The sequence below is a fragment of the Nuphar pumila genome, chromosome 6 (genome assembly GCF_984573655.1).
Source record: "Nuphar pumila chromosome 6, dmNupPumi1.hap1.1, whole genome shotgun sequence".
NCBI classification, from domain to species: domain Eukaryota; kingdom Viridiplantae; phylum Streptophyta; class Magnoliopsida; order Nymphaeales; family Nymphaeaceae; genus Nuphar; species Nuphar pumila.
In genome coordinates this window covers 20,991,347-21,019,224 of record NC_143254.1, presented here as the reverse complement: position 1 = coordinate 21,019,224, position 27,878 = coordinate 20,991,347, and the positions used below count along the sequence as shown (strand labels likewise).

The window sequence follows — 27,878 nt, the reverse complement described above, 5'->3', positions numbered from 1 at the left end:
GGCAAGTTGTCCATGGTATTAAAACTGTATCATATATCCAGTTAATGAACTGGATCGGGTTCTCTAGTTGTATGTTGTGTATTTTGTATTTTATTGTGTATTTTGTGTTTGGGTCTGGATCCAACATATTTAACCCAACCCAGTTTCTGTTATATAAATATATGAAATACAGCATGACTTCTATGCTAAGAAAAGAAGTTTTCCTTTTGCTGCTGCAGCATCCTCTCTTACTTTCTCTCATCCTTGCTTTCTGTGTTGATGAATCTGGTGGACTTTTCTAATAGTTCAAGTGTTCTTTGAGTGCCTTTTGTGCACATCTCTTGTGAGGATTTAGCCCTTGTATCATTGAAGACAATTTTAAAGGTGGATGGTTGATGATGGGCTGATGGTGGTTTTGGTGTTAAAACTTGAAAGGGGATTTAGTGGAGGCAGCGGTGACGGTGGTTTTGGTGTTGAAAAAGGAGCGGTAGTGGTGGTGGGATGACAGTACTGGTGGTAGTAGTGGACATAGAGATGGTGGTGGTGGTGAAGTGATTTCTACCATTAAATGGTTTTCTGGTCGCTAAAAAAATTTCCATTGAAGAAGGTAGCTGGGTCAGAAAGAGAGAAAAGAAGAGGAAGCAAGTGGGATGGTTTAAACAGAATAAATAGAAATAAAAAAATCCTGCTTCTAAAAAAGAGGTGTTCCCTATTTCTATTTATGAAAACCTGTTAAAGAAATAAAAATAGAATTAATTACAAATATTTTTTAAAATAAATATAGATAAAAAATGGCATTTATAAACACAGCCAATTGGAGGGCTAGTGATCATTTTATTCTTGCACTGCAAGAATGTTAAATCTTGCAGCTTTTTCCATTTATTTCAGCTGTCTTTGTGTCATACGGGACCACAATAAGCAGGATAATGCACGAGACAGCAGATTGAATCAACTGCAGCAGTCCCAACATACATATATTTGCACATGTAAGCAACGACTGATATAGTGATAGCTCTTAAACAAACACAGACAAATTCATGAGCCATGGGTCTCATCTGACTGTGTACTAGTCAGCATCAACTTCACTGTATCAAAAGGACCAGCCTCAACCAATCTGAGCCATTTTTCACAAAGGTGTAGCTATGGAGAAAACAGACCATGCAGTTTCCACAAACCCTGCGAAAAACCATACTTTTTTTGCAAAAGAATAGCATCTTCAACATCTCATGCAATTAAGCCTCAAGCATTTGGTGATCTTCTTAATAAGAATGGTTTCCACTATGCCAGTGGTACCCCAAGCATCCTCCTGTTAAATTATATGCTGTTGTACATATATATATATATATATATATATATATATATATATATAATTCTGTTCTATGTAAACTGAAATACCCATCATGGGTATTTCAGTCATTTCACTCATGTAATAAGTACCAGCCCAGTAGAGGCTTTTTTCTTTTATTGTTTTTTCCTTTTTTTCTTTATTCCTTTTATTATTTTTTGTGAGATATGGCTGTTGGGGCAGACCAAGGCTAGCCCAACGACTAGTTGGGCCGCCCCCTTTCCCTCTCTCTTGTATCCTCTAACACTTTTCTAAGCATTTTATCAACCGAACATTTATTTTTTACTTTGTGTTGGCCCTTGTGGTGCTTTTGTATTTATTCTCTTTTTTGTGATTGTGATATCCCTTGGTGAATTAGTGCTTGTGCACTTGTTTTTAATTCTTGTTAACCCATATTGGGTTCTCTATTGTTTTTCCGTGTGTTTCATTACACCTCCATTGGCAGATTGCCTTAAGCACAAGCACAGACATAATAATGAAAAATTACACCATTAAACAGGAGAACTTACTCAGCAGAAGAGCCAATGATGTGTCAAGCGTCTCCTTGGCAGCAATATATGCTTTCTCTCGTTCTTCTTTAGAAAGTTCAAGTGGAGGAATAGCTGCATTCTCCAACTCTATTTTAAGCCAACGTCGATATGTAGCATCACAAGAATAGAATTCTTGCTGCCATAAAAAGAAAAGGTTTGTTCAGTCCAACAAGACATTCCGAGCATTCGGATCACAGTCACCAGTACCATATTTGGGAATATGCCAATATTGGGTTTTCCTTGGAAAAATTAGAAAAATATGCAGTTTTCTCAGGAAAATCTTTGCTAGTCCTAAATAAATAATAACAAAAGTAAAAACATAAAAAATATCAAAATGCTAATTTATTGAAAAAACACAAAAATATAGTATATTACCATGAAGATCTCGGGTTAAAATTTCACAATAATGTAACATTTACCTTTTCTTTATTTCTCCTAAAAGGAATTTAAATTTTTATTTTCAATAAATCATAAGTTTTCACCGTTAGGATCTGGATACACAAATTGTTAAACAGAACATAGCTATTTTCAGAATCAATCAGTAAACTTTGTTTCTATGTAAACAACTGATTGCAGAAGTTTTTCACTAAACAATGTGAACTGGTACCTACCCAATGTTGGAACTCAATCATGTTCTCAGAAATGTCATCCTCTTGCTCCATAAGAAGGGTATCAGTAGGTTGTTGCAAAGGTTCAGCTAGGAAGCTCAGTAGCATATGTGCTCCTACAGGCATTTTAGGAGTTCTCCTCATAGATATCAGAGCAAACTCCCTAAATAGTATGTTGCTGACAAAACATTACATGATTACAGGATTCAAAAAACAGAATAAGAAAAGAATTATTAGATGACAATCAAAAGAAAGCACGGGGACTTGTGTGACACATTGTGTTTCAAAAAGAAAGTTCATGCACAATAAATCTCTTTCTCTGTAAAAGTAGGATATATGAATGATCTATGGAAATTGAAAACTTTTCAATAAGTCAATAAACAAAGAGGAAAAATCAAAGAATAATTACCAGTGTGCCAATGCCCTTTTGAGAAGCTTGGCTTTGACATCTTCATAGTCATTAATTGTGGATGGAGGAGTAAAACAAAGCCACTGAACAACCATGGCTTTCCGAAGGGTTTGTAAATGATGTTGCTCCATTACATCACATGGTTTTTCATCACTGTTAGTACAACCGATTTCACGAGACCTAGATACAACCCTGCACAAGAATATTAATAGTGAATATTAATCTGCACAAATAGGGAAAATACAGCAAAAGAAATTGCATAACATGTAGATATAGCTCCAAATATAGATGACCTTTCAAGAATATCCTCGAAGCAGCCTTTAGAAGTATCACTTGATGAGAAAGGCAAGTACTCCATTGCAGAGCGAAAAATCTTGTATTTGACATGCAAGCTGTTTACAAGTATATGAACAATATTAGAGGCCAAAAAAGATAATAGAAGAAAAGTTGTTCAACGAATTAAATAAATAAAGGATATAAAGGAACTTCCATTGCAACAGCAATAATAGGGAAGAATAAATTACAAGCAATCAGGGAAAAGTGCTGCAAACCAAAGGTTTAAGCAGCAACCACCTTTGCAAATGTTAAAATGTTAAACGGATAGGCAATAAAACTTTCGCAATACACACTGGCAGACATGCTCTGGAAGCACACACATACTACTCTTTGCAAGGAAAAACTAAGCATTCAGAAAGATACATGCAATACAAAGAGTACCAGTGAACTAGTCAACAGGAAAACATCAGCTAGAAGGACACGTATTGGAGAAAAGATAAAAAATCACCTGGTCATCATTCTTAGCTCCATCATATGTACGAAAAGGTTAACACAAAGATGAGGAGCAAGTTGAGATGCATAAACTCCAACAAGTTCCTCATGGCCCTGGGAAAATAAATATACAGCATACCTGAAATCGCACTCAACAGAAAAAATGTGGTGCAACAGTCACAGTCAGAAATGTGGTATTCATCAGAAATGATAAAACATAATCCCCATGCCCTCTCAAAGAATAAGCCATCAGTACACAATTATCAAGTAAACCTTTAGGAAAGGAGGAAGGGCTAAATAGCAACTGAGGAAAAAAGATAAAGACTTAAAAGACAAATAAGAGCACCCTTGATGGATGAGCTATTAGGGACCCACAGACACCAGATGCATAAATCTTAGAGGCAAACCTAAATAATGAGGATGTTCTTTAAGTTATACAACAAAAAAGCTTGAATAGAAAATGAAAATGAAAATTGTGAGGAGTATGAAGTTTTCCATTTGAGACAGTGTTCCTTGCAGAGATGTGGAGGACATGGCTACTGCTGAAAGCATCTGCATTTTCCCTGGGCCTGATGATTAATAAGGGTAAATGCAGACTCCTCGTCTTCAATTCTAATGATAATTTCCATTATAGAACTGCAGCAGATTTTGGGCATGACATAGGTAATATGCCAATGAAATATCTTGGGATGACATTAATTTTTGCCATCACAAAAGATATAGCTATTGTCTACAACCTACAATCAGAGAAGGTTGATAGTTTTCATGGTTATCTTCTTCTGAAAGTCGTAAAGAGACATTCTATGGCCCTCTAGTGCATGTGGTGATTGAAGTTTCAAAATTCAAGATCAAGCTTCATGGTGGGACTCTAACAAACATTTTGATCACTTTATAAGTAGATTCAAACTTCATACTGTTATTATCCCAAGAATCAAGACAATGACCAAAATAACCTTTTAATTACACCCATGGATAAATTCAACCGAAAACAAATTCAGGTGTTGCAAGTTAAACGCACTCACATGTTTAGTATAAAATTACCAACAATCATAAGCTTCTCTTTAAAATCATCCTTAATATCATCAGCCGATAGATATCTCAAAACCAACACCAGATGTGCACCAAAACGAATCAACTGAGGATCGCCGAAAGGCCTGCAGTAACCATTGGTTAACAGCATAGTAGTAAATCTAAAAGATTAGATCCAAAAACAAAGAATCAAAATTTTCCTTTCAAGATTGGATATTATAACTAACCTGAGAGCAAAATGGTCAACCTCTAAGGGAGTTGTCCATGATTTCAAAAGGTCCAAAAGGTGTGCCACATCTCCTAACATGAGGTCCATCTATCCAACAATTGTGGATCAGAGAGAATCATGAAATTGATCATCTTACATATAAAGAAAAGGTGAGACAAAAATAATAATAATGCTTCCTAAATAATGATTGAAACTACTTAATGGAGCAGTAGTTGGAGTGAAAAAAGGTTGCTTCAAAAAGAAACCTGTGAATTGCACAGAAAAGAGCCTGAAAGAAACTGAAGATCTATTTGGCAAAATTATATAGCTAAGCACATAGTTGTACAACTGAATGATTTTGATTCAGTTTTAAAAATCCAATTGTGCATTACTTAATTACACCTAGTGAAACAGAAAAAATGCAACTTCTGAATACTAAAAAGTCCAGAGAGAAGATATTAAGACGAAAATGGGTGCATATATTACAATTACAGAATCCATCGTAACAGATAAGGTCTCACTTGTAAGTAGGCTTTTCAGTTTAACATGTATGATGAACATAGTTTGTAGTGATGCATTTTGGACTTGTCTGAGGAGTATCCGAGTCCTCTTGCTCTTCATTATATTATATTGCAGAGTAGGTGTCACGGGCCTATTTCCTTCAATGGGCCAGCGCGGCGCGACGGTCCTTCCTTACCGCCGCAAGCCTACTCGTCAGCTCGCTTGCCGGTCGCGGAAGCTTATGATCAGAGTGCAAGAGAGCAAGAGAGAATAGAGGGAGAGAAGTTGCAATCACAAGAAGCAATCACAACGAGGGTGAACAAAAGAAAGCTCAACGCATTTGATTCATTCACAATTTTGCCCGCAGGCTATTACAGTTCAAGTATACGAGCTGCCCCTTCGGGGTATTGATTCACCTGAACCGGGCAGCTTACATCAGACTCAACAAAACCAAAACAGACTCTAGCGCAACTGTACACTGTAAGTCGCAAGGGAACATGCTCCCCCCTTCAAATCATGTGCCGTCCTCGGTGCCATCTGTTTCGTGGTAAGCCCTGACTTCAGCCGGGTAGCGACTGTTCATTCGAAATGCAGGCTCCCACGTTGGTTCTGTTGTTTCCTCCCACTGCACCAAGTATTTCTTCGCTTGCCCCAAGTAGTTGACCTTGTGGCGAAGGATCTGACTGAGGTGCTTCTCAGCCCGTTGTGCTGCCGGGGCCCTTTGCATGATGGGAGCGCGTTGTGGCACACTGCGTTCTGGGTCTCCATCATCTGGATGGAACTGCTTGAGGTTGCACACGTGGAACACCGGGTGCACCTTGAAGTCTGGGGGCAACTCCAACTTGTATGCCAGCTTGCCCACCTTCTTTGTGATGGTGAAGGGTCCCTCATACTTTCTGAGTAGTCCGCGGTGCCGCCCGCGGAAGATGCCTGTGCGACCAGGATATAGCTTCACCAACACTTGGTCCCCAACTTGGAACCCTGCGGGCCGACGGTGTTTGTCCGCCCACTTCTTCATTCTCTTCGCCGCGGATGGCCTTCCCTTTTCTTGTGCGGCAAGAGTGTGCGGGGTCAGTGGCTGCTGCCCCGTGGCTATCTCAAACGGGCTGTGGCCTGAAGATTCGCTCTTCTGCAGATTATAACAAAACTGTGCCACATCAAGGAGCTTCACCCAATTTTTCTGATTGGCACTAACAAAGTGCCTAAGGTACTGCTCCAGTATCCCGTTGATGCGCTCTGTCTGTCCATCTGTCTGCGGATGGAAGCTTGTTGAAAACAGCAAATCAGAGCCAAGTAGCCGAAATACTTCACGCCAGAACTTGCCCGTGAAGCGAGCATCGCGATCGCTCACAATGCTCTTTGGTATGCCCCAGTGCTTCACCACATGCTTTACGAACAACTCTGCAGTCTTCTCTGCAGGGCACTCCTTGGAAGCTGAGATGAAGGTGGCATACTTTGAGAAACGATCCACCACGACCAAAATAGAACTGAGGCCCTCTACCTTTGGCAGACTAACAATAAAGTCTATAGAGATGCTTTCCCAAGGACGTTCTGGAATTGGTAGAGGCTCAAGGAGACCGGCAGCCTTCTAGTTTGTCCCCTTATCTTGCTGGCAGATGAGGCATGTCCGCACATACCCCTCAACATCATCTCTCATCTGCGGCCAATAGTAACCGCGCTCAAGGAGTGCTAAGGTCCGCTCCTGGCCAGGATGGACGGCCCATAGTGTATCATGGCACTCCTTGAGTAGCTCTCGGCGAAGGCTTCCCCACCGTGGTACAAAGATGCGTCCCCCTTTTGTTACGAGGAGGCCGTCCTGTAGCCAAAATCGCCGAGTCTTCCCTGCCTGCGCCAGAGAAACAAGGTGTTGTGCGGTCGGATCCTGCTGTGTACCCTCGCGGATGCGGCTCAGCAATGCACCCTCCAAATGCACTTCAGAAGGCTCTGCGCGAGCAGCAGCTAATTCAGCCCTACGGCTCAAGGCATCCGCCACAACATTGGTTTTTCCAACCTTGTACTCTAAGGCAAAGTCGAACTCAGCCAAAAACATCTGCCATCGAGCTTGCTTGGGCGTCAACTTCTTTTGCGTCTGAAAATAGCTCGTGGCCACATTGTCCATCTTGACGACGAACTCGGCACCCAAAAGGTAGTGCCGCCAGGTCCTGAGGCAATACACAATGGCGGTCATCTCACGTTCGTGCACTGTGTAACGCCTCTCTGCATCCTTCAGCTTGCGACTCTCATATGCGATCGGATGACCATCTTGCATAATAACTCCGCCAATGGCAAAGTCTAAGGCATCCGTGTGGACTTCGAAGGGTCTCGAATGATCAGGCAGTCGCAGCACTGGCTCTCTCACTAAGGCTTTCTTCAAGCCCTCGAAGGCATCTTGGCACGCTCCTGTCCAGAGCCATACCCGATTCTTCTTCAACAAATCTGTGAGGGGCGCAGCAATGAGGGAATAACCTTCGATGAAACGCCGATAATAATTTGCCAAGCCGAGGAATGACCGCAATTCTGGCACTTTGCTTGGCGAAACCCATTCCTGGATGGCCCTTATCTTCTGCCCATCCATACGCAGTACACCACGCCCCACAACGTGGCCAAGGAAGTTGATCTCCTCCTGCCCGAAGAGACACTTCTCTCGTTTAACACAAAGGTCATTCTCCTTCAGCACCTCAAACACTGTTCGCAAGTGCCCTCCATGTTCCTCCATGTTACTGTTGTAGATCACGATATCATCCAGATAGACTACCACAAACTTGTCTAAGTAAGGGTAGAAGATCTGGTTCATTAAAGTCGTGAACGTGGCTGGAGCATTTGTCAACCCGAATGGCATTACTAGAAATTCGTAAGCACCATAGCGGGTGACACAAGTTGTTTTCTGCTCATCACCTTCAGCAATCCTCACCTGCTAGTAACTCGATCGCAGATCTAGCTTGGAAAAGATACGGGCACTGCCTAGCTGATCGAACAAGTCTGCTATCAATGGCAATGGGTACTTGTTCTTCACCGTGACCTTGTTCAAGGCCCGGTAATCCACACATAATCGTTTAGAGCCATCATGTTTCATCTGAAAAAAGACCGAGGCACCAAATGGGGCTTTTGATGGACGAACAATGCCTGCGTCCAACAGCTCGTCTAGCTGCCTGTGTAGCTCCTTCAACTCTGCTGGCCCCATACGGTATGGAACCATTGCGGGAGGCTTTGCTCCCGGGGTCAACTCAATCTTGTGGTCGACCTCGCGTCTTGGCGGAAGACGCTTTGGCAATTCCGGAGGCATCACCCCCCGAAACTCCTCCAATAGAGAGGCTAGGGTCGGCGGCACTGCTGCTTCTACCTTCCCTTCATCTGCACGCACTGCAACTAAGAATGTCTGCTCCCCATGCTTGACACCCTTCTTCAGTTGCATTGCTGATAACATTGAAGACTTGCATTTCTGCGTAAGGCACTGCACTGTGTGGGACAGGTCTGATCCCATGATCGTCAACGTGTTAAACTTTGGCAGCATCATCACATTCTGACTTCGCAGAAACTCCATACCCAGAATCACCTTGAAATCGTCCAGGGGCACCACAGAGAAGTTGGCTTTGCCGACCCAACTCCCCACTTGAGTAGCCACATCTCTTGCTTCACCAAGGATGGGCTTGGCCTCAGAGTTTACTGTTTTGATAGTCCTCTGCTTTGGCCCAGTTTTCAAGCCCAACCGCTCTGCCTCTTCCCGCGAGACAAAGTTGTGTGTGGCCCCGGAGTCTACCATTGCCGAAGTAGACTTTCCATTCATAATGACTTCTACGTACATAAGTTCCTTACTGACCTGCATGTTCTTAGCTGCGCAACTTCTAGCTGCGTTAATCGATCACATGGCGCCCATCCTCGGTTGCATGGTCTCAGTGTCACTGCCTTCAGTATCGCTGCATTCTTCCTGTGCAGCATTGGCTTGCCCGTCGTCCTTTACAAGGCGCTTTGGGCATTGCCGGGCGATATGTCTATCACCACAGAACCAACATGTCACAACTGCACCCTTGTTGTTGTTGTTGTGCTTTGTGTAGTTCTGTTTCTTTTCGGATTGATGGCGTGTCGACGTCTCACCTTTATCGTTGCGCTGCTCATCCTTCTTGCCTCCATGGTCAGGCTTCTTCTCAACTTTGGTTGATGGGGTGAAAGGCTTGCGCTGAGTGTCAACTAAGCGCTCAGCCGCCACATATGCATCTTCCAAAATACGGGGGTTACTCCTTTCCACTTCAGACTGTGCCCATGGTTGAAGTCCCACAATGAACCAGTTGAGCATGTCGTCTTCTGGCATGTTAGGTATCTCCAGCATAAGCTTCTGAAACGTTCTGACATAGTCTTGCAACGAACCAGTATGTTTGAGCTCACGAACCATCCGGTAAGCCTGTCTCTGCGCATTTCTTGGCATGAAGTAGTTGCGCAACTCTACTTTGAAGTCGTCAAAGGTGTCTATCACACATTGACCCCTCTCCATGTCATTGCGTTTCCGCCTCCACCAAGCGATAGCATCACCATCAAGTAAGGCCGCTGCAGCCTTGATCCTCAGATCTTCGAGGGTCACATTCTGGATATCCAAGTAGTCTTCTACTTGGAACAAGAAGTTCTCAATGGCCTTGCTGTCGCGAGAACCATTGAATTTTGCGGGTCTAGGTACATCAATCCTTGATGGTCTCTCACCATTTCCGCCATTCAGGGTCACCGTCCGCTGCAACGTACGGTTCCTCAACTCAAGATCGGTCACTGTAGTCGTCAACGAAGTGACCTGTCCCATTAGTAAGTTCACCTGCTCTTGCAGGCTCGCCACCACATCATTCAATCCATTGAATGATTCACATGCGCGTGAAATCGTTTCATCATGCGAAGTCACATCTTCCACCAGCTTGTTAACAGTTGCAGCCAACTCTTCTTGGCCCCGAGGTGAACCCATCTCCTCAGCTCTGGCAACTGCCTTGCCCTTGGTGTTGCGCAAGTGTTGATAAGGCGCCACGATGTCTTGCTCACAAATCGCAGCCTGTCGGCGTGTCTGTCGACACCGACTCCGGAGTCCCTTCCCCAGCACGAGAACGGGCTCTGGTACCACTTGTCACGGGCCTATTTCCTTCAATGGGCCAGCGCGGCGCGACGGTCCTTCCTTACCGCCGCAAGCCTACTCGTCAGCTCGCTTGCCGGTCACGGAAGCTTGTAATCAGAGTGCAAGAGAGCAAGAGAGAATAGAGGGAAAGAAATTGCAATCACAAGAAGCAATCACAACGAGGGTGAACAAAAGAAAGCTCAACGCATTTAATTCATTCACAATTTTGCCCGCAGGCGATTACAGTTCAAGTATACGGGCTGCCCCTTCGGGGTATTGATTCACCTGAACCGGGCAGCTTACATCAGACTCAACAAAAGCAAAACAGACTCTAGCGCAACTGTACACTGTAAGTCGCAAGGGAACAGTAGGAGTATTTGTGTTAATCATGTTTCACGCAGTCATATATCCCACCTCACTGCAACTCTTACATGGGCTCTTTTATATTGTATCTTTTGTTGTTTGATCTGGGAACAGTATTATATACCTCTCACTTATTCTTTTATTCCTTCTCACATCTCTTTAAGCATTCGTGCCTTTTTGCCCTTCCTTTTCCTGTTCATGTGCATAAACCTGCAATGGAGCCACTGTAATCAGGTTCGCTTTTTGTTATCATATGTCTGCACTTCATGACGTCGGACTACAAGGACAATGCTCTAGAGTTTGTTCTTGCTGTTTAAGATTGAAACCATAGTGATTCTTCAAGTATGTACCCCACCAAAGTTGTATTTATTGTATTTGTGTTTACACAAAAGGATGAAATCATGGGCAATCGGTTTTCACAGAATATCCAAAAGAACAAAAGTGAATACTTCTGAGTGTTCACCACATCCTTCTTTTTATCCTCAATGCCATCTTCAAATAAGTCCTTAGCTGGGAAATTTGAGCCATTATTTCTTGAAAAGGAAAAGGGTTTCATTCTCCTCAAGTCTCTGCACTGGAAGTTAAATTTTAAAAGTATTTTTCTCATTCTTTTGCAGTTTGCTGTCATATGCCATCTACTACCCCTCCCAAGTGCCAGACATTACCAGTAATGGTTTGTGGTTTACAAGACTGTGTACCAGGCAAAGACTAATGACTACTAAAGATTGGCAATTAGTTTATCAGAATTGACCCCTGTTCTTGCAAAGAAACTGTTTGCATAGTCATACCAACTAAGACGACATAATTCCCAATTTTAACAATATAGGCAGCTTAAGCTAAGGCATTCTCAGTTTCTTACAAAATTCAAAGGTGACTCAACAGCACAAGTCATATTTTTAGATCATTTTTTCATGTCTTTCTCTTCAAGCACACTAACTAGTATTATTTTGAAAAATTGGCCCCACTTGTCTTCAGACACACCAACTTTTTCCATACTTCAAAAACTTCTCATCTTCTCCATGGTACTTCAAACTAACGCACATAACATGCATGTTTTCAAATAAGACTGCAAAAAAATGAATATGATTTTAAATATGCAAAAGTGTGTGTTAGTGTTGAACTGTAGGAAAAGATGCATGTTTTTTTTGTAAATTACCTTTTTTGAAGAAGATTTTTTTGTAAATTGCCTGTTAAACTAACATTCAAACCACTAACTGCACAGACACACTTCAAAAGTTCAACCAGACTAATGTTTCCTATCACCAGGTTCACTTAAATAGACTACTAGCTTCGTATTAACTCTTGCAAACCAGCTTGTTTATTTCCATCCCAACCTTCACATTATATCATCCTTCAATGAGTTTGATTCCAAAGTCACACTCACAAAGCTAGGTATACATCTATCTTGAATTTAAAGAATGTTTCATGTGTATGCTATTGCTTGCTGCTTGCACGGGCGCTGCAAATTGCACTACTGCATAAGTCTAATCTGAATCCCTGTCATTACACGTTTGAATGAAGAGTTTGGCAAGCTGTCACACACAGTTAGCAGGGTTTCGCTTATGCTATGGTAATGAGAATCAGATGGACTCAAATACATTTCAGTTTATCATACTAGAATAAAGATCATATTGATAGATTTCTCCAAAATTATAAATAAATACACAGTCTTAGAGGAAACAATATAGCAAGCATGAAAGTAAAGCATGTTAAGCTACAAGAATCCCAACAAAAGGTGCAGGACTCAAGCTAATCATAGCTGAAACACGGATCACAAAACCTCTGTAGGAAAAATTTATGTGAGACAAATGACTGCACCATTTTTTTAAATGGAAAAAGTCCATAAATCTTATGTTCTTGAACATATCTGGTTACCTGGATCTGCCGGTGCTGGTCCCTGCACTCGCGAGATACATCTTCATGCACCATCTCGCTGCCATAATTAAAAGAAAGATATTTTGAATATAGCATTCTGAGAGAGAGAGAAAGAGGTCACAAGGTTACCTACACATACCCTGAATGAAGTTTCTGAAGAAGAGCATTAAGGTCATGGGGCTGCTGGTCAAGAATTTGGCATGGCCACATTTCAGTGCCAACAGAACTATTCATGCTCTGATCACCTTGTCCACTTACACCAAAAAATGAATCCTCATTACTCTTTGTGTGGTCTGTTCTGCTTTGTGGAGTGCGAGCCAACTCTAAGTCAATCCGACTGTCAAGCCATGACTTTGTCATAGCCCAACATGCTGACTGACATCAGTAAAAGGAGGAAAATCAGTCAGCAGTAAAATGGTCCCAGGATATGCAAAAAACCACATAATGTATTACCATGATTCAGACAAAAAACTCAGAAAAACAAAAGTCAAAGGATAGTTGTCCAACAGACTGCAAAATTGCATAAGAAATTCCAGTTTCTAATTAGTAACAACAAATCTTGTTTTTGCTAACAAATGAAAAAGTTCATTTCCCAACATGAAAAAGCAACCAAAAAATGTGGTAGAAAAATACCACAATAAACTACATCATACAAGTTATACATGACCATTTTCTACATAAAATTTTGCTCACTACAAAATAAAATGCAATATCTGCACAAGAGCTTAAAATCCCACGAAAAGCAATAACTAGACATAACAAATTTTCAAATAGCATAACATAGAGGAGGAGACGGCATCCACCAAAATCTCAACCAAATGAATGTGATAGCTTGATTAGTTATGCTATCTCAACCAAGGAATCACAGGTTCGTTTCCCACCAGATATACCACCCATTCTGTGCCATTAAAAAGAACAGAGAAAATAAACCAACTAATTGCTGTCATACTTTTATGATTTCATGCCCTCTCACCCCCTAAATGGAACTGAAAGTTGAAAACTATTACAAAAAGTCGTCTGACGAAACATTCACGACAATCAGAAATACCTTTGTTCTTCTATACAACAGACCATAAAAGATAAACATGCATAAGTGACAAGAGAATAGACACCAGAAATCTATTGATGGCAGATAATGTAACTTTAGCAATTGCAAAGCTTCAGTGTGCCAAATAATAGCATATACCAGCTATGACACCAAAGAACAAATACCTCCCAATCTTTACAAACAGGAAGAACACGCTTCACGTTACTGCACTGTACAGCAAAAACAGCAGCTTCATACCTCCCACCCTCTTGTTCAGCAATTTTCTGCATCAAGTATAAAAGATTCCACCAATCCTTAGGCACTAAATTAACCATTATTAAGCATCTATGGAATTATTTAAATTCATAAAATCTACAAAGCAGAATATGATCTTAATCAATGTTGTAAAAATCGGTCATATTGTAAGATGCAATCTGCCATATCAATGTATCTGGTCCTGTACTAAAAGGCAATTAATTCTCTAAATCAACCCAAAGAAATTTTTAGCAATGGTTAGAAAATGAAAACCTGAAAAAAAAAAGATAAAGATAAATACATGCTTTTGTTTATAATAAAAATACAAACAGATTGAAAAAACAAAGAAAATTGAAGGCAACACGAAACCAAGAAAACATGATATTTAAACTTAAAAAATTACGCAATAATATTGGAAGATAGTGAAACTGTGGTCAATACCAAAGTATCACAATACAATACCTCTATTAGCATTATAGTAAAGTTTCATAAATTTTACATCAAAATGTCACAGTGTGTATAATACTAAATAAATGACCAAAAGACTTCATACATCTAGCTAGCCCCTTAGACATTCACTAAGCTGGGTAACATGCAAATGACCATGACAATGTTCTGCTAATACTATTAGGAACTGACACAACAAAAAATATTTTTAAATATGTTATCTTATAAATCTTGGTCACGGATAGGATAAGAGGCAGGTTAAAAATAACATATGTTAAATTGTCTCTCTCTTTTGTATATATTTACATATATATAGAAAGAGAGATACATATACATATATACATTATACATATATACATGATGTATATATGTATATGTATCTATCTTTATATATATATATATATATATATATATATATATATATATATATATATATATATATATATATATATATATATATATGTGTGTGTGTGTAAATATATATGTTTCGCTCTCTTCTTGTAAAACCCGTAAGGGTATTATAGTCATTTCCCTTCTTTTGCGCATATTCATAATTATGAATATGCTGTAATGTTTTTGACTTTTACTTTTTCTTCTTTTCTTTTTTTCTTTTTCATTTTATTTTTTCTTTTTTGTTGACTCAAGTCAACTTGGAAGGGGCTCAACACTAGCTGTTGGGCCTCTCCAACGGTTAGAATTCTAACCGTTGGAGGGGCCCCAACAGCTAGTGGAGCCCCTCCAAGGCTTCTTGCTTGCTTATAAATAGGGGAGTTCCCCCTTTGTAAAAACCACTTCTTGGAGCTTTTGTTCTCCATTCCTCTCAATAAAATTCTTTATATTTTGTATGCCTTTGTGCATTTGAGTTTCTTTATTGTACCTTAGTGTACATTTGTTCTAAGTGTTCTTTGCATTTGTGCACATTGGTGGTGTTGTGCTTATCACACACTTTATCTCCTTTTTGAGTTATTTTCACATGGTATCAAAGCTAGGCTCAAAGGAAAAAAAGATTGTGCATTTTTTTCTCTTCGTTGGAGTACCTCGTAAAGCGTGCCATTAAGTTGTGGTGGTTGGAGTGAAGACTCGGTCCTTCATTCTATATTTTAGAAGCTTTTTACATCAAGAAGGAACTCATTTCGCATTGTGGTACGCATTTATTTCTCTTTGTATCCTCTCTAATGGGCGAAAAGGATTCACACTTCTCTCTTGGCTTCAAATTAAATGGAACGAATTATCATGTACGGGCCGAGAATATGGAGGCCCATATAAAAGAAAAGGGTCTTTGGAGATATGTTCAAGGAACTATTCCCGAACCCGAACCTAAATTTACTATCTTTGAGAGAGGGGAGATCAAGGTTCTTGAGGGAGAAGAAAGAGAAAAGGCTTTTGAAGATTACAATAAGAAGCATGAAGAGTGGGAAATGAAAAATTACAAAAAACTCTCATGGTTCTTCTCTTCAGTTGAGACCAAAATTAATGCCAACATTCTAAAGTTCAAAAAGGCATATCAAGTATGGGAATATCTTGAAAGAATGTATACTTCAAGAGATTTGTCCCATAAATACTATCTCCAAAAGAAGGCTTTAACCCTTCAACAAGGAGAAATGTCCGTTAGAGAGTATTTTGCCGAGTTATCCACTATTTGGGATGAGTTTGCTCTCCAAGAACCTAAATAGAGTTGTGAGGCTATTGAATTGAGGGCCAAACAATTAGAAATGATCATTTCTTTAACTTTTTAAATGGGCTTAGACCCGAGTTTGAACAAACTAGATCCTCCATCTTGTCTTCTTTCTCTTCTCCTCCATTGGAAGATGTGCTTACCAAATTAAGTGGAGAAGAAACTAGATTGGGAATGAATAAAACCAATCTAAGTGTGTTGGCCGTTCCCTCTAAAGATGAGGATGAGGGTGCTTATGCCGTCTCAAGACCGGGGAATAATGTTAAAACCTATAAACCCCCTTATTTTAACAAAAATCAAGGAGGAAGAGAAAATGGTGGGCATTATGGAAGAAGAGATTATAGTAAGATCATATGCCACTTTTGCAAAGAACCGGGTCACATTAAACCGGTATGCCCTAAATGGAAGAAGATGGTGGCTATGTCTACTACTTTCCAATCAACCAAGGAGGAAGGTCCATCAACTTCCAACCATGCTACTTTATCTCTCAATCAAATCATGGAAGCTCTTCAACCACTCCTCAAGGGATCCGTTTCCGGAGCCGCCATGACCACCTTCTCTCCTCCCGGTAAGTTTCTTTGGCTCTTAGACTCGGGTGCATCCTTTCATATGACTCCAAATGTTTTTGCACTTTCTAAATACTCAAAAAAATTGTCACCCTCTTTTGTCTCTATCGCGGATGGGGCTTCTCTTGAAATAAAAGGAATTGGTGATTTTGAAAGACAAGGTTTTTCTATTCCTAAAGTTAGATTTATACCAAAACTAAATTTAAATTTGCTTTCCGTCTCTCAACTATCGGATCATGGGTGTGATATCAAATTCTCATCAAATAAATGTTGGATACAGGATCGTCGGTCCGGAAAGTTGATTGGGGAAGGCTCTAGGAAGGGAGATCTTTATCTTATGGAATTTCTTTAAATTTCAAAACCCTCTTTTTGTAATATTGCCCAACATAAAGATATAAATGTTTGGCATAAACGCCTTGGGCATCCAAATATTGTCAAGCTTTCTAATTTACATTTTGCTAAAACTTTATGTAAAGACAATTTCAATTGTAATGATTGTATTCTTGGTAAAATGAGAAGCTTACCTTTTGGACAAAGAACTATGTTTTCAACTAAGCCTTTTGAAATTGTGCATTCGGATGTTTGGAGATCGGCACTCGTTGTGTCTAAGGGAGGTTTTTCGTATTATGTTATTTATGTGGATGATTTCTCAAGGTATAGTTGGATATACTTCCTCAAACATAAACATGAGGTTTTCTCTACTTTTAAGGTTTTGCACAATATAATACAAAATCAATTCAATAGTAAATTACAAATTCTTAGAATCGATTCCGGGGGAGAATATCTCTCAAATGATTTCAAAAGTTATATTGAAAATAATGGGATTGTTCATCAAAGGTCTTGCCCCAAAACTCCTCAACAAAATGGGTTGACCGAACAAAAACATAGACACATAATTGAAACTACAAGAACTTTGCTCATTTCTCAAAAAATTCCAAAAAGATTTTGGGCCGAAGCGGCTCTTGCATCGGTTTATCTCATAAACCGATTTTCATCCAAAAACTTGAATCAAATATCTCCATATGAAATCTTGTATAAAAAAGAACCCGATTACAATAGGTTAAGAATTTTTTTTTGTAAATGTTTTGTTCTCACCGATAAGAATGATAAATTATCTCCCAAAGCTATTCTTTGTGCGTTTTGGGGATATTCGGAAACACAAAAAGGTTTTAGGTGTTATGATATTAAAAATGATAAACTATATGTTTCAAGAAATGTAACCTTTTTAGAAAACATGAGTGGTTTTAAAGAACACAAAACTCATGAAGATAATGCCGATTACTCTTTTTTGTTTGAACTATTATCTAGAAATGAAGATTTTTTTAGCGATGATGAATTGAATGTGAATGAGGATATAAGTGAAAGTATTCCTCAAACCATTCATAATGAAGAAGAAATGATAAATGAACCAATTACCTATACACATAGAGATAAAAGCACTTTTAGAAGTGCAATAGATAAATATAGTGACCTTAGTGAATCTTCCAACCACTCTCGAAGAACTGAAAGATCTAGAAAAAATCCTTCTAGATTTATATCCTATGAGTCTTTTTCTCCAAAGCATAGGGCATGTCTTAGTGTCATTCACTCATATCAAGAACCTAGAAATTTTAAGGAAGCTAAGGAAATGATAGAGTGGAGGGATGCCATGGACAACGAACTTAGAGCCCTCAACAAAGCCAAAACTTGGATTTTTCAATGTCTTCCAAAAGGAAAGAAAACAATAGGATGCAGATGGGTTTTTAAAGTCAAAACCAAGAGTGATGGCACTCTCGAAAGATATAAAGCCCGCATTGTCGCAAAAGGATATAGTCAAAAATACGGCATCGATTACGAAGAAACCTTTGCCCCCGTTGCACGAATGGTTACTGTAAGATGTTTGATCACCATTGCATCTGTTAAAAAATAGAACATTTACCAAATGGATGTTAAAAATGTCTTTCTAAATGGGGACCTTAATGAAGAGGTCTACATGGATGCTCCTCCTGGTATGGACGTACCAAAGGGGAAAGTCTTTCGTTTGCAAAAAGCGCTTTATGGTTTAAAACAAGCCCCTAAGGCTTGGTATGATCGATTTAATGATGTGATGGTTCAAGATGGTTTTACCTCATGCTACACAGACAATGCTCTGTTCGTCAAAAAGTCTAATGCAGGAATTGTGATTTTACTGTTGTATGTTGATGATATGTTGATAACAGGTAGTGACATAAAGGGCATCAGAAACATTAAAACCACTTTAAAAGAAAGGTTTGAAATGTCAGATTTTGGGTATCTGACTTACTTTCTTGGTATCGAGGTAGCCTACTCTCATAGAGACTATTTTTTGTCTCAAACTAAACTTGCTTGTGAGATTCTTGACAGATCAAGTATTACTGATGATAAAATCTGTGAGACCCCTGAAATTGTGGGATCAAAAATGAAGATCAATGATGGGAAACCTTTGGAGGATCCTACCCCCTACCGGCAACTTGTGGGATCTCTAATGTATCTTAGCATCACAAGGTCGGACATCTCTCATGTTGTGCATACTGCAAGCCAATTTCAGCATGCTCCTACATCCGTTCATATGAGTGTCGTTCTCAGAGTTGTCAGATACATAAAAGAAACTTTAAACAAGGGAGTTTTTCTTTCCTCATCTTCTGAGTTAAATTTAATTGCATATACTGACTCTGATTGAGGAGGTGACCCAAATAATCGTCACTCCACTACAGGCTTTTGCATTTTTTTAGGTGAATCCCTGATCTCATGCAGATGTAAGAAACAACAGAAGGTGTCTCTATCGTCCACCGAAGCAGAATATCGAGCCATGGCTTATACAACTATGGAGATTGTCTGGATTCATCAGTTGCTGCAAGACATGGGAATTCCAATTCAAGAACCCACAAGTTGTGTTGTGATAATAAGAGTGCAATCTATATTGCTAAGAATCGCACTTTGCATGAGCGGCACACTTTTCATGAGCGGACAAAGCATATTGAGATGGACTGCCATTATGTCAGAGAGGCATATCTACAAAAAGTCATCGACCTTCCTTATGTGACTTCAGAATATCAGTTGGCAGATTTCTTCACCAAGGCGCTTTACTCTTCAAGATTCAACTTTCTCCTTAGCAAACTTTCGGTCATTATGCCCTAAGTTTGAGGGAGGGTGTTAAATTGTATCTCTCTTTTGTATATATTTACATATATATATAAAGAGAGATACATATACATGATGTATATATGTATATATATATATATATATATATATATATGTTTCTCTCTATTCTTGTAAAACTCGTAAGGGTATTATAGTCATTTCCCTTCTTTTGCGCATATTCATAATTATGAATATGCTGTAATGTTTTTGTACTTTTACTTTTTCTTCTTTTCTTTTTTTTCTTTTTCATTTTATTTTTCCTTTTTTGTTGACTCAAGTCAACTTGGAGGGGGCTCAACACTAGCTGTTGGGCCTCTCCAACGGTTAGAATTTTAACCGTTGGAGGGGCCCCAACAGCTAGTGGAGCCCCTCCATAGCTTCTTGCTTGCTTATAAATAGGGGAGTTCCCCCTATGTAAAAACCACTTCTTGGAGCTTTTGTTCTTGGTCACGGATAGGATAAGAGGCAGGTTAAAAATAACATACCCTAATATTAATAGCTCAAATCGTCCAAATAGCAGGTATAGTAAACAGAAAATAGATAAAGGCTTAAAAAAGAATATGAATGCAATAGAAGGTGAACTTCTCAAACAACGAAAAGGAGACAACCGACCCTTCACTGAGAGGAGCTAGTTCACATAGTAGAGGAATCCCACAAGGTTCTCCTCCAGTTATCTTCAATAATTCATGCAATAATACAGGATGATTTTCATTGCCATAGATTCTACTGACACTGGAGAAAAATCCCCAGCAATCCCTCTTACCAACTACAGTAAGGAACACGTGCAAAGTGCAATGGTACTCATGCTCCTAAAGATGAGGTATTAAATCAGATTCCATTGTACCCACACCTTGAGAAAATCAAAATCCTAAGAACAAACCTACAATGTTCCCATTCACAATAACAAGTGATCCAATTTCCATTGAACGAAAATATTTCAGTCTTTACAAGCAGATAACAATAACTCAAACACATTGACAACAATAGGTTTCTAACCCTTAACAGAAGAACCAAAAGCACGAAACAATAACAATGCCGAGAGTACAATATTAATCAAGAACATTATTTGCATGAACTATTTTCACATGCTTTACCTCTGAAGCACAATAACAAGTCCATTTCCAGAGACGGCGCTGATACCCAATGCCACTTTCTAGTTCAATGGCCTGTAGTGCTCGGTTCTTCCCAGTTTTATGCAGTGCTTCAACAGAAGGAAATTGATCCAGGCCACCAAACGGACACAAGGTACCTGCTCTCCACGGCTTGCATGAGGAAAAAAATAAGATCTCATTGTAAGGTTGTATCAATGAATAACTCCGAGAATACCACTTCATCTAAGCATAAAACTGCATAGAAGGTAAAATTGTGATATGTACCTGTCCAGCAGAACGACAAAGCTCACATGCCTCATCCAATCGCCCAGCCCTTAATAAAATCCATATGTCTTCTAACAGAGAGTCCTCTTGTTTCTAATGTGTTAAAAAGAAACATGTTATACTTATTTCTAACAATACTCAAGATTATGTGTCATGTACAATAAAGCCAAAGTCAGAACGTCGAATGACAACTGAATGACATCACACCTGCCAAGTTGATACCTTACACTGAACTAGTTTGCAAGGATGATTTTCCCGCAGGAATATCCCTCATATAAAAGATTATGGTGTAATACAAAATTCCCATAGATGAACCCATTGCATAAATTTATTCATCTTATATAATTCACTAAATCTGTTTGAGCTGCTTTACCATGAATTGGTATGATTTTCCTTATAAAATCTATTTCGGGTTGATTACCTCTGGAACAACCTATTGAATATCTATGCTGAGCTGATCATTATTGTCAACTTCCCATAATCTTTAGAAAAGAAAAAGAAGGCAGCTGCTGGTTGAGTGTATGATATGTTAAATTTGATAATTTTTTTACAACAGTTTTCTCAAATTGTGATGTTATTAATTGATATTCTTAGTGTGAAAAGTTTAATGCTTGTTTTTTTTATTTGATTGTTGATCTTGAAAGTTAGTCATGATGTATGTCAAACAATATACATTTACAAAACTAGCTTAGTCATTTGACTTTTTATTACTAAATAAATAAATATATCATAGTTGTAGCTTATCATAATGTTATTTGACTTATTTCATAAGTTTATAAGAAATCATGTTTTTTCTGTAGCTCTTTAGCTATTTATCTATACTACTTATAAAGGAGCAATCAAGGGCATTGAGGAACCAAAAATTTGCTAGGTTGTAATTTTTTTTAAAAATTACATAGCTATTTATAATGGCTTTCAAGACTTTTCTAGAATTGTTATTTTTTACTTTTAGGGGAGACTACCCCCGTCATGAACATCACATGCATGTAATAGCTTTCATATTTAAGGGCATTCCAATAAATGCTGCATATGTCTCTTTTTTATTATATATATATATATATATATATATATATATATATATATATATATATCATAACCTATGTTACTTGGAAACTCACACTAGTGCCGGTCTCCAACACGTGAAGAAGTATCGGACACCGCGAATAATAAAAAACTAGATACTTGGACACGACAACACATACATATATATAAGAGATAAAAGAGAGATTTAAAGAATTATTCAAACAAAACCATAAAATGCACATTTCTTTCCCATTTGCAATTTAATACTTGATAATTTAGAGTTGTATGAGCATGTAAGAATCATAACCGAGATAATACTATGAAAAAGAAAAAAAGGGGAGAAATTAGAAAGTAGAAGAGAGAAAGCCATTATGTTTCGTGTAGGGGTGGCAATTTCTGACATGACCCGCCAACCTGCTTCTTAGGCGGGTTCGGGTTTGGCTTAAACGGGTTCGTGTCGTAAACGGGTCGATCCTCCTAACCCGTTTATTAAACGGGTCGGGTTCGTGTTAAGGGTATGCCAACCCGCCAACCCGTTTAATAAACGGGTTAGGCGGGTCGGGTCAACCCGTTTACCCGAACCCAACCCGTAAACTTTTCAATGTAAAACCCTGAACCCAACCCGCCAACCTGTTTACCCGACCCGTTTATTAAACGGATTAACCGTGTCGTGTCGGGTAACCCGTTTAATAAATGGGTTGGGTTCGTGTTTGCCACAGCCGACCCGTTTAATAAACGGGTCGGGTTCGTGTTGAGGTATGATGACCCACCAACCCGCTGACACAGCCCGACAACCCGACCCGATTGCCACCCCTAGTTTCGTGTGTTCCCAGTGACCATGGCCTCTCACTTGTATGTTCCCCTGTTAGCTCCAAGGAGGAGAAGTAGAGAGCTACTACACTCTCTCTTCGCTCAATTTCTTTGAGGTACCCATCTTTTCTTTTTGTCACCCTTTTCATTTCTTCACCTTTTCCTATTACAATTAGGACGACTATTAAACTTGCTTTACTATATGGTACGGAATGTTGGGCTGCCAAGAGACATCATATTCAAAAAATGAGTGTAGCTGAGATGCGTATGCTGAGATGGATGTGTGGAAATACAATAAAAGATAAGATTCAGAACGAGGAAATACGTAAGAAGGTAGGCATTGCACCCATTGAAAATAAGATGAGGGAGAATCGTTTACGGTGGTTTGGACATATTCGGCGAAGGCCTAATGATGCTCCAGTTAGAATGATGGAGAAATGGGAAAATATATTAGTTAAAAGAGGTCGGGGTAGGCCTAGAAAGACATGGATGGAGGTGATAGGAAAGGATATGAATGCTTTGAACCTCACCGAGGACATGGCATTGGATAGAAATGATTGGAGAAGGATTCATGTGGAAGACCCATAATGACTTTCTTTTTTGGTTCATATCGCCGACCCCAATTATTTTGGGATGAAGGCGTAGTTGTTGTTGTTGTTGTTGTTCCTATTACAATTAGGCTTTCTTTTCATTTTCAGATTGGGTTTTTCTTTCTCTTTAATACTTGGATGTTGTTTTTTCATTTAAAATTGTTTTACTTTTGTCGGATCATTTTGTTTGTAAGCAGTGTCTGAGACCTTTTACATGTTCTTTAGCAAGCCTATAATCAAATGGTGATCTTCCATAAATGCATGAACTCACAAACATGTGTCTATTGGAGACACTACAAGCATGACCCTTGAAAGGGTATAAATGGAAGAACACTTGAAAAATAAATAATGATTTATTAATACACAAAATGCTTAAGAAGCATTGTCTTACAAAGGAGGGGTTCACCCCTATATATACAAAAAATAGAGAGTGGAGGGAAGAGCTCTTAAGGAGCTTTTCCTACGAGTCATTGGACATAGTCCAACGGCTCTATTTATAGCCGTTGGACTAGGTCCAACGACTATAAATTTGGTCAAGATCTTGACCATCTAGTTCAAAGTGAACTAGAAAAAAATAAAATAAAGAATAAAAAAGAAATAAAAATATAAATATAATATATGTATATACAACAACAACAACAACTACGCCTTCATCCCAAAACAATTGGGGTCGGCGATATGAAAATATATGTATATATATATTTAAAATAATATATATATATATATATATATTATATGTCTTTACATGTTACATTTTAACAAAGCCTACATGTTTGTTTTCAGGTCCTCTTTTTATGCTGCCTCCATTTACTTGAGGACCTTCTCAGACAAGTGACAACAAAAAACTTGCAGTTAGGATTATACGGAATCTTGTTGCTCTCGCAATTTACCGTTTTCTCTAGTGTTTTAAAACCCGGTGACTTGTCACTCGGCTCGTTCTCGAGCGACTCATGACTCGGCCGGGTCATGTTACCTTTTATTTTATATAAAATATATAAATATATGTATATATTATCTATATTATATAGTATTTTACCCATATATTATACATAATATGCATTATATGATATTTTTATAATATATTTAATGTAAAATTATATTAATACATGCATAATCATATTTTTATAATATAATATACATAATGTTTACACTATATTCATATAATATATCTAATTATATATATAATATATTATATATGTATATATATGCATGACTCGCCCATGACTCGGCCGAGTTTTGTTAAAGTCGGGTCACACCTAGTTTTGACCAGGTGACTAGGCGATCAGGGCCGAGTCAACCGAGTCACCAGGTCAACCCAGCGAATTTTTAAACAATGGTTTTCTCAACTCCTTTCTGATTCAGTTGTACCAAGATGATAACCTTGCATCTCCTGGTTGCAATTCTCCATCTTTCAGTTGTGAAGCTACTGTAATTTATGTTCTTGTCAGTTGCCCCGATTAAGGGAGGAAAATGAAGTTTTGAAAGCTCCCAGAAATCGACACTGATTTTGAAAGGATTTTTTTCCCTTTAGGAAAGTTTACTCTTTCTGTAACCGTTTAATTGTTCAGTTATCGCATAAAATGGTATATTTTCCTTTTGGGCAGAAAATAAAGTTGGTTTTACTTTTACCTTATTTGTGTACATCCTTTATTGATACGTTATGTTGCATTTCTTGCTCCACATTCATTTATACACTGAGAAAGTCAGTATTCTTTTCTTATAGAAAAAGTTGCTTTGGGCTTTGCATTATTTGTTTAAATCTTTTATTGGTTTGTTCGGTTGCATGTACATGATGTATAGAGATATTCTTAAGCCCATCCCTTGGGTTGGGCACCTTTGCTTGTGATTTACAATGATGATTTATACAGTGGTTGCTTTCCTTTGTATTGTTTGTTTGGTGCCTGGTGGAAAAAAAATACAAAAATTACTTTGTAATAATGGCTTTCTGGGGGAAACATTGATGGAAGAATATAGATAGCAAAGCAACATGCAGCTCACATCCAAAGGATTTATATGTGGTACATACCATTACGGTGTAACTTTCAATGTTGTATCTATTAACATTCTCAAAGATTATCTTAAAGGTCATCTTTTCATGAATAATCTAACACTCTAAATGAATGCAATGTTTCCAATTTTTCCCCTGAAGTTTGTTGATCATGGGCATTTTCTACTGTTTTCCATGTGTGATTGTGGAGGTGAATTGTTTTCAGGGGTGCTTTCTCCAAAGCATCACCATCGATGAAGGAGTAGCCCACAAAACAAATGCACCGTGATCGTAGAATCCATAGCATGATTCCAACCCTTGTTCTCTTGTAAACAAATGACTTGTGTCAATTTTTGCAGTAGACTGCTAATAAATTCATTCCTGCACTGCTATTGTTGCCATTGGTCTTAACAGTTTTAGAAGCTTTCTGCTACACCATATTAGTGGTCGCTAAGGAATAAATTATATAATGTGCTGCTCAAAGACTTTGAAGTCTGCACAATGTTCATAGCAGAATTACCAGAAGCTTCATAGATAGGTGGGAAGCTTGCTTCCCGGAAACTCGCTTCGGAAGCGCGATACTCCTCACTTCCGAAACTTCATGGGAAGCTCGATTCTCCCACGCTTCTTCTATGCTTCTCATATACATGGTCTATGCATGCTATATACTTTTCTCATGTTTCTTTTCATCTTTTTCATGTATTTTCTCTCACGCTCACTTACTTTTCATGTACTTTCTTTAAATTGGTAACCAACATTGTTAGATTTTAACAAAAAATTTAACTCTTTTCCAGAAAAATCATGAAATATAAGAATGATCAATTTTATTTTAATTTTTATTTGTTTCTTGTTTGATTCCATATGGCTTCATTTTTTATTCATATCTTGCTTTTAAATTGAAACTTCGCTTCCCGCTTCGTATAAATTTTAAAATGCCTCGCTTCTCGCTTCAGCTTCCCGTATCGTTTCCCGCTTCCGCTTCCTAGTTTGGAAACCTTGGTTCATAGCCTAGAGATAAGGCCTGACCATCAGAAGATCCACCTATTAGTATCTTAATTATTTTCAGTGCTCTTTACATCCCCTTCAGCATGAGCTTCAGATTTTTCTATTATCAATGACAATGACATGGCAGACAAACACCTTATTTTGGTATGTGCAATAACTGTTATATTTATTGCCCATTAGCTTCAGGTCAACCGTCAATGAAAACCGTTATATTCACTCATGCAGGGCATTGTTTACGTCCTGGTGTTCCTTTTCGTGGTACATCCTCAAGATGATGTTGCATTGATGGCCTTTGTACAGATTTTTGTATCTTTTGTTTTGGGTCACTTTGTTTCACATATCTTTTACTTTTTGATTTCTTGAAGTGATGATGCTAAAAAATATCTTTGGGGTTTTCCCTGCATGCTCCTTAATTGATATTTTGAGTTTGATGCTTTACTTTTGTTTAATAGAAGTTTTTTTTCCTCATTTGCTGATCCTTTATATTACACAGCTTTGCCACCTCTCCAAAATAAAGAAAACAATCCATTTCTGTGAAAAAAAATCAACAGTTAATATTGCACCAAAAAAGTTGATTAACTAAAAATCAAGAATTCTTGTTAAATTGATTTGATCAAAAGCATGGTTCTTAATAAATAAACAAAGATAAACATATCCATGGATTTAGATTAAACAAAAAGCACATGCAAGTGAGATTTTTAAAGGGGTCCTGGACTCTCTCCCTCTCTCAAATCCGTTTTTTTTTCTTGTAACAGGATTCAGATAACTGTCAAAATGAGATATCCATCAAATTCGGTAACAAAAATCGGAAACCATATTTGAGTCCAATTAAAAATCAGCTACTGTTTTGGCTTACCAGGTCTGGCTAAAACTATGTCACATAGACACGGCAACCAGGCAGCCGTACCCGTGTCGACACGGGTACCGGTCCCGGATGCAGCACGGGTATGTGCTGGTCCGGATCGGGACGGGTCCAACCTCGTGCCAACCCAATTTTTTTTGTTTGACCTCGGTGAAAGGCAGGGAGGAAGAAGAAAAAGGAGGAGGAGGAAGAAAAAGAAAGAGGAGGTGGAGGAAGCAAAAGAAAGAGAAGGAAGAAGAAAAAGAAGAAGAAGAAAAAAAAGAAACAGGAGGAGAAGGAAAAAAAAAAGAAAAAGAGAAAGGAGGAGAAGGAAGAAGAAGATGAAAGAAAAAAAAGGAGGAGAAGATGAAAGAAAAAGAGGAGGGGAAGGAAGAAGAAGACGAAAGAGAAAGAGGAGAGGAAGAGAAGGAAGAAGACGA

At 38.6% G+C, this 27,878-nt stretch overlaps 1 protein-coding gene across 2 annotated transcripts in view; it reads right to left on the bottom strand.

Moving 5' to 3' along the window:
* LOC149834263 (nuclear pore complex protein) overlaps positions 1 to 27,878 on the bottom strand; it is a 102,305-nt gene that overhangs the window by 31,120 nt on the left and 43,307 nt on the right. For both annotated transcript variants that reach the window (XM_090011301.1, XM_090011302.1), the window contains exons 8-19: positions 21,183 to 21,275; positions 20,901 to 21,068; positions 13,911 to 14,009; positions 12,838 to 13,073; positions 12,699 to 12,756; positions 4,896 to 4,984; positions 4,662 to 4,793; positions 3,656 to 3,778; positions 3,165 to 3,263; positions 2,872 to 3,063; positions 2,466 to 2,640; positions 1,834 to 1,990 (exon numbers count right to left, since the gene is read on the bottom strand). In XM_090011301.1, the coding sequence (XP_089867427.1) occupies positions 1,834 to 1,990; positions 2,466 to 2,640; positions 2,872 to 3,063; positions 3,165 to 3,263; positions 3,656 to 3,778; positions 4,662 to 4,793; positions 4,896 to 4,984; positions 12,699 to 12,756; positions 12,838 to 13,073; positions 13,911 to 14,009; positions 20,901 to 21,068; positions 21,183 to 21,275 (1,621 nt within the window). The remainder of the gene's footprint in view (positions 1 to 1,833; positions 1,991 to 2,465; positions 2,641 to 2,871; positions 3,064 to 3,164; positions 3,264 to 3,655; positions 3,779 to 4,661; positions 4,794 to 4,895; positions 4,985 to 12,698; positions 12,757 to 12,837; positions 13,074 to 13,910; positions 14,010 to 20,900; positions 21,069 to 21,182; positions 21,276 to 27,878) is intronic.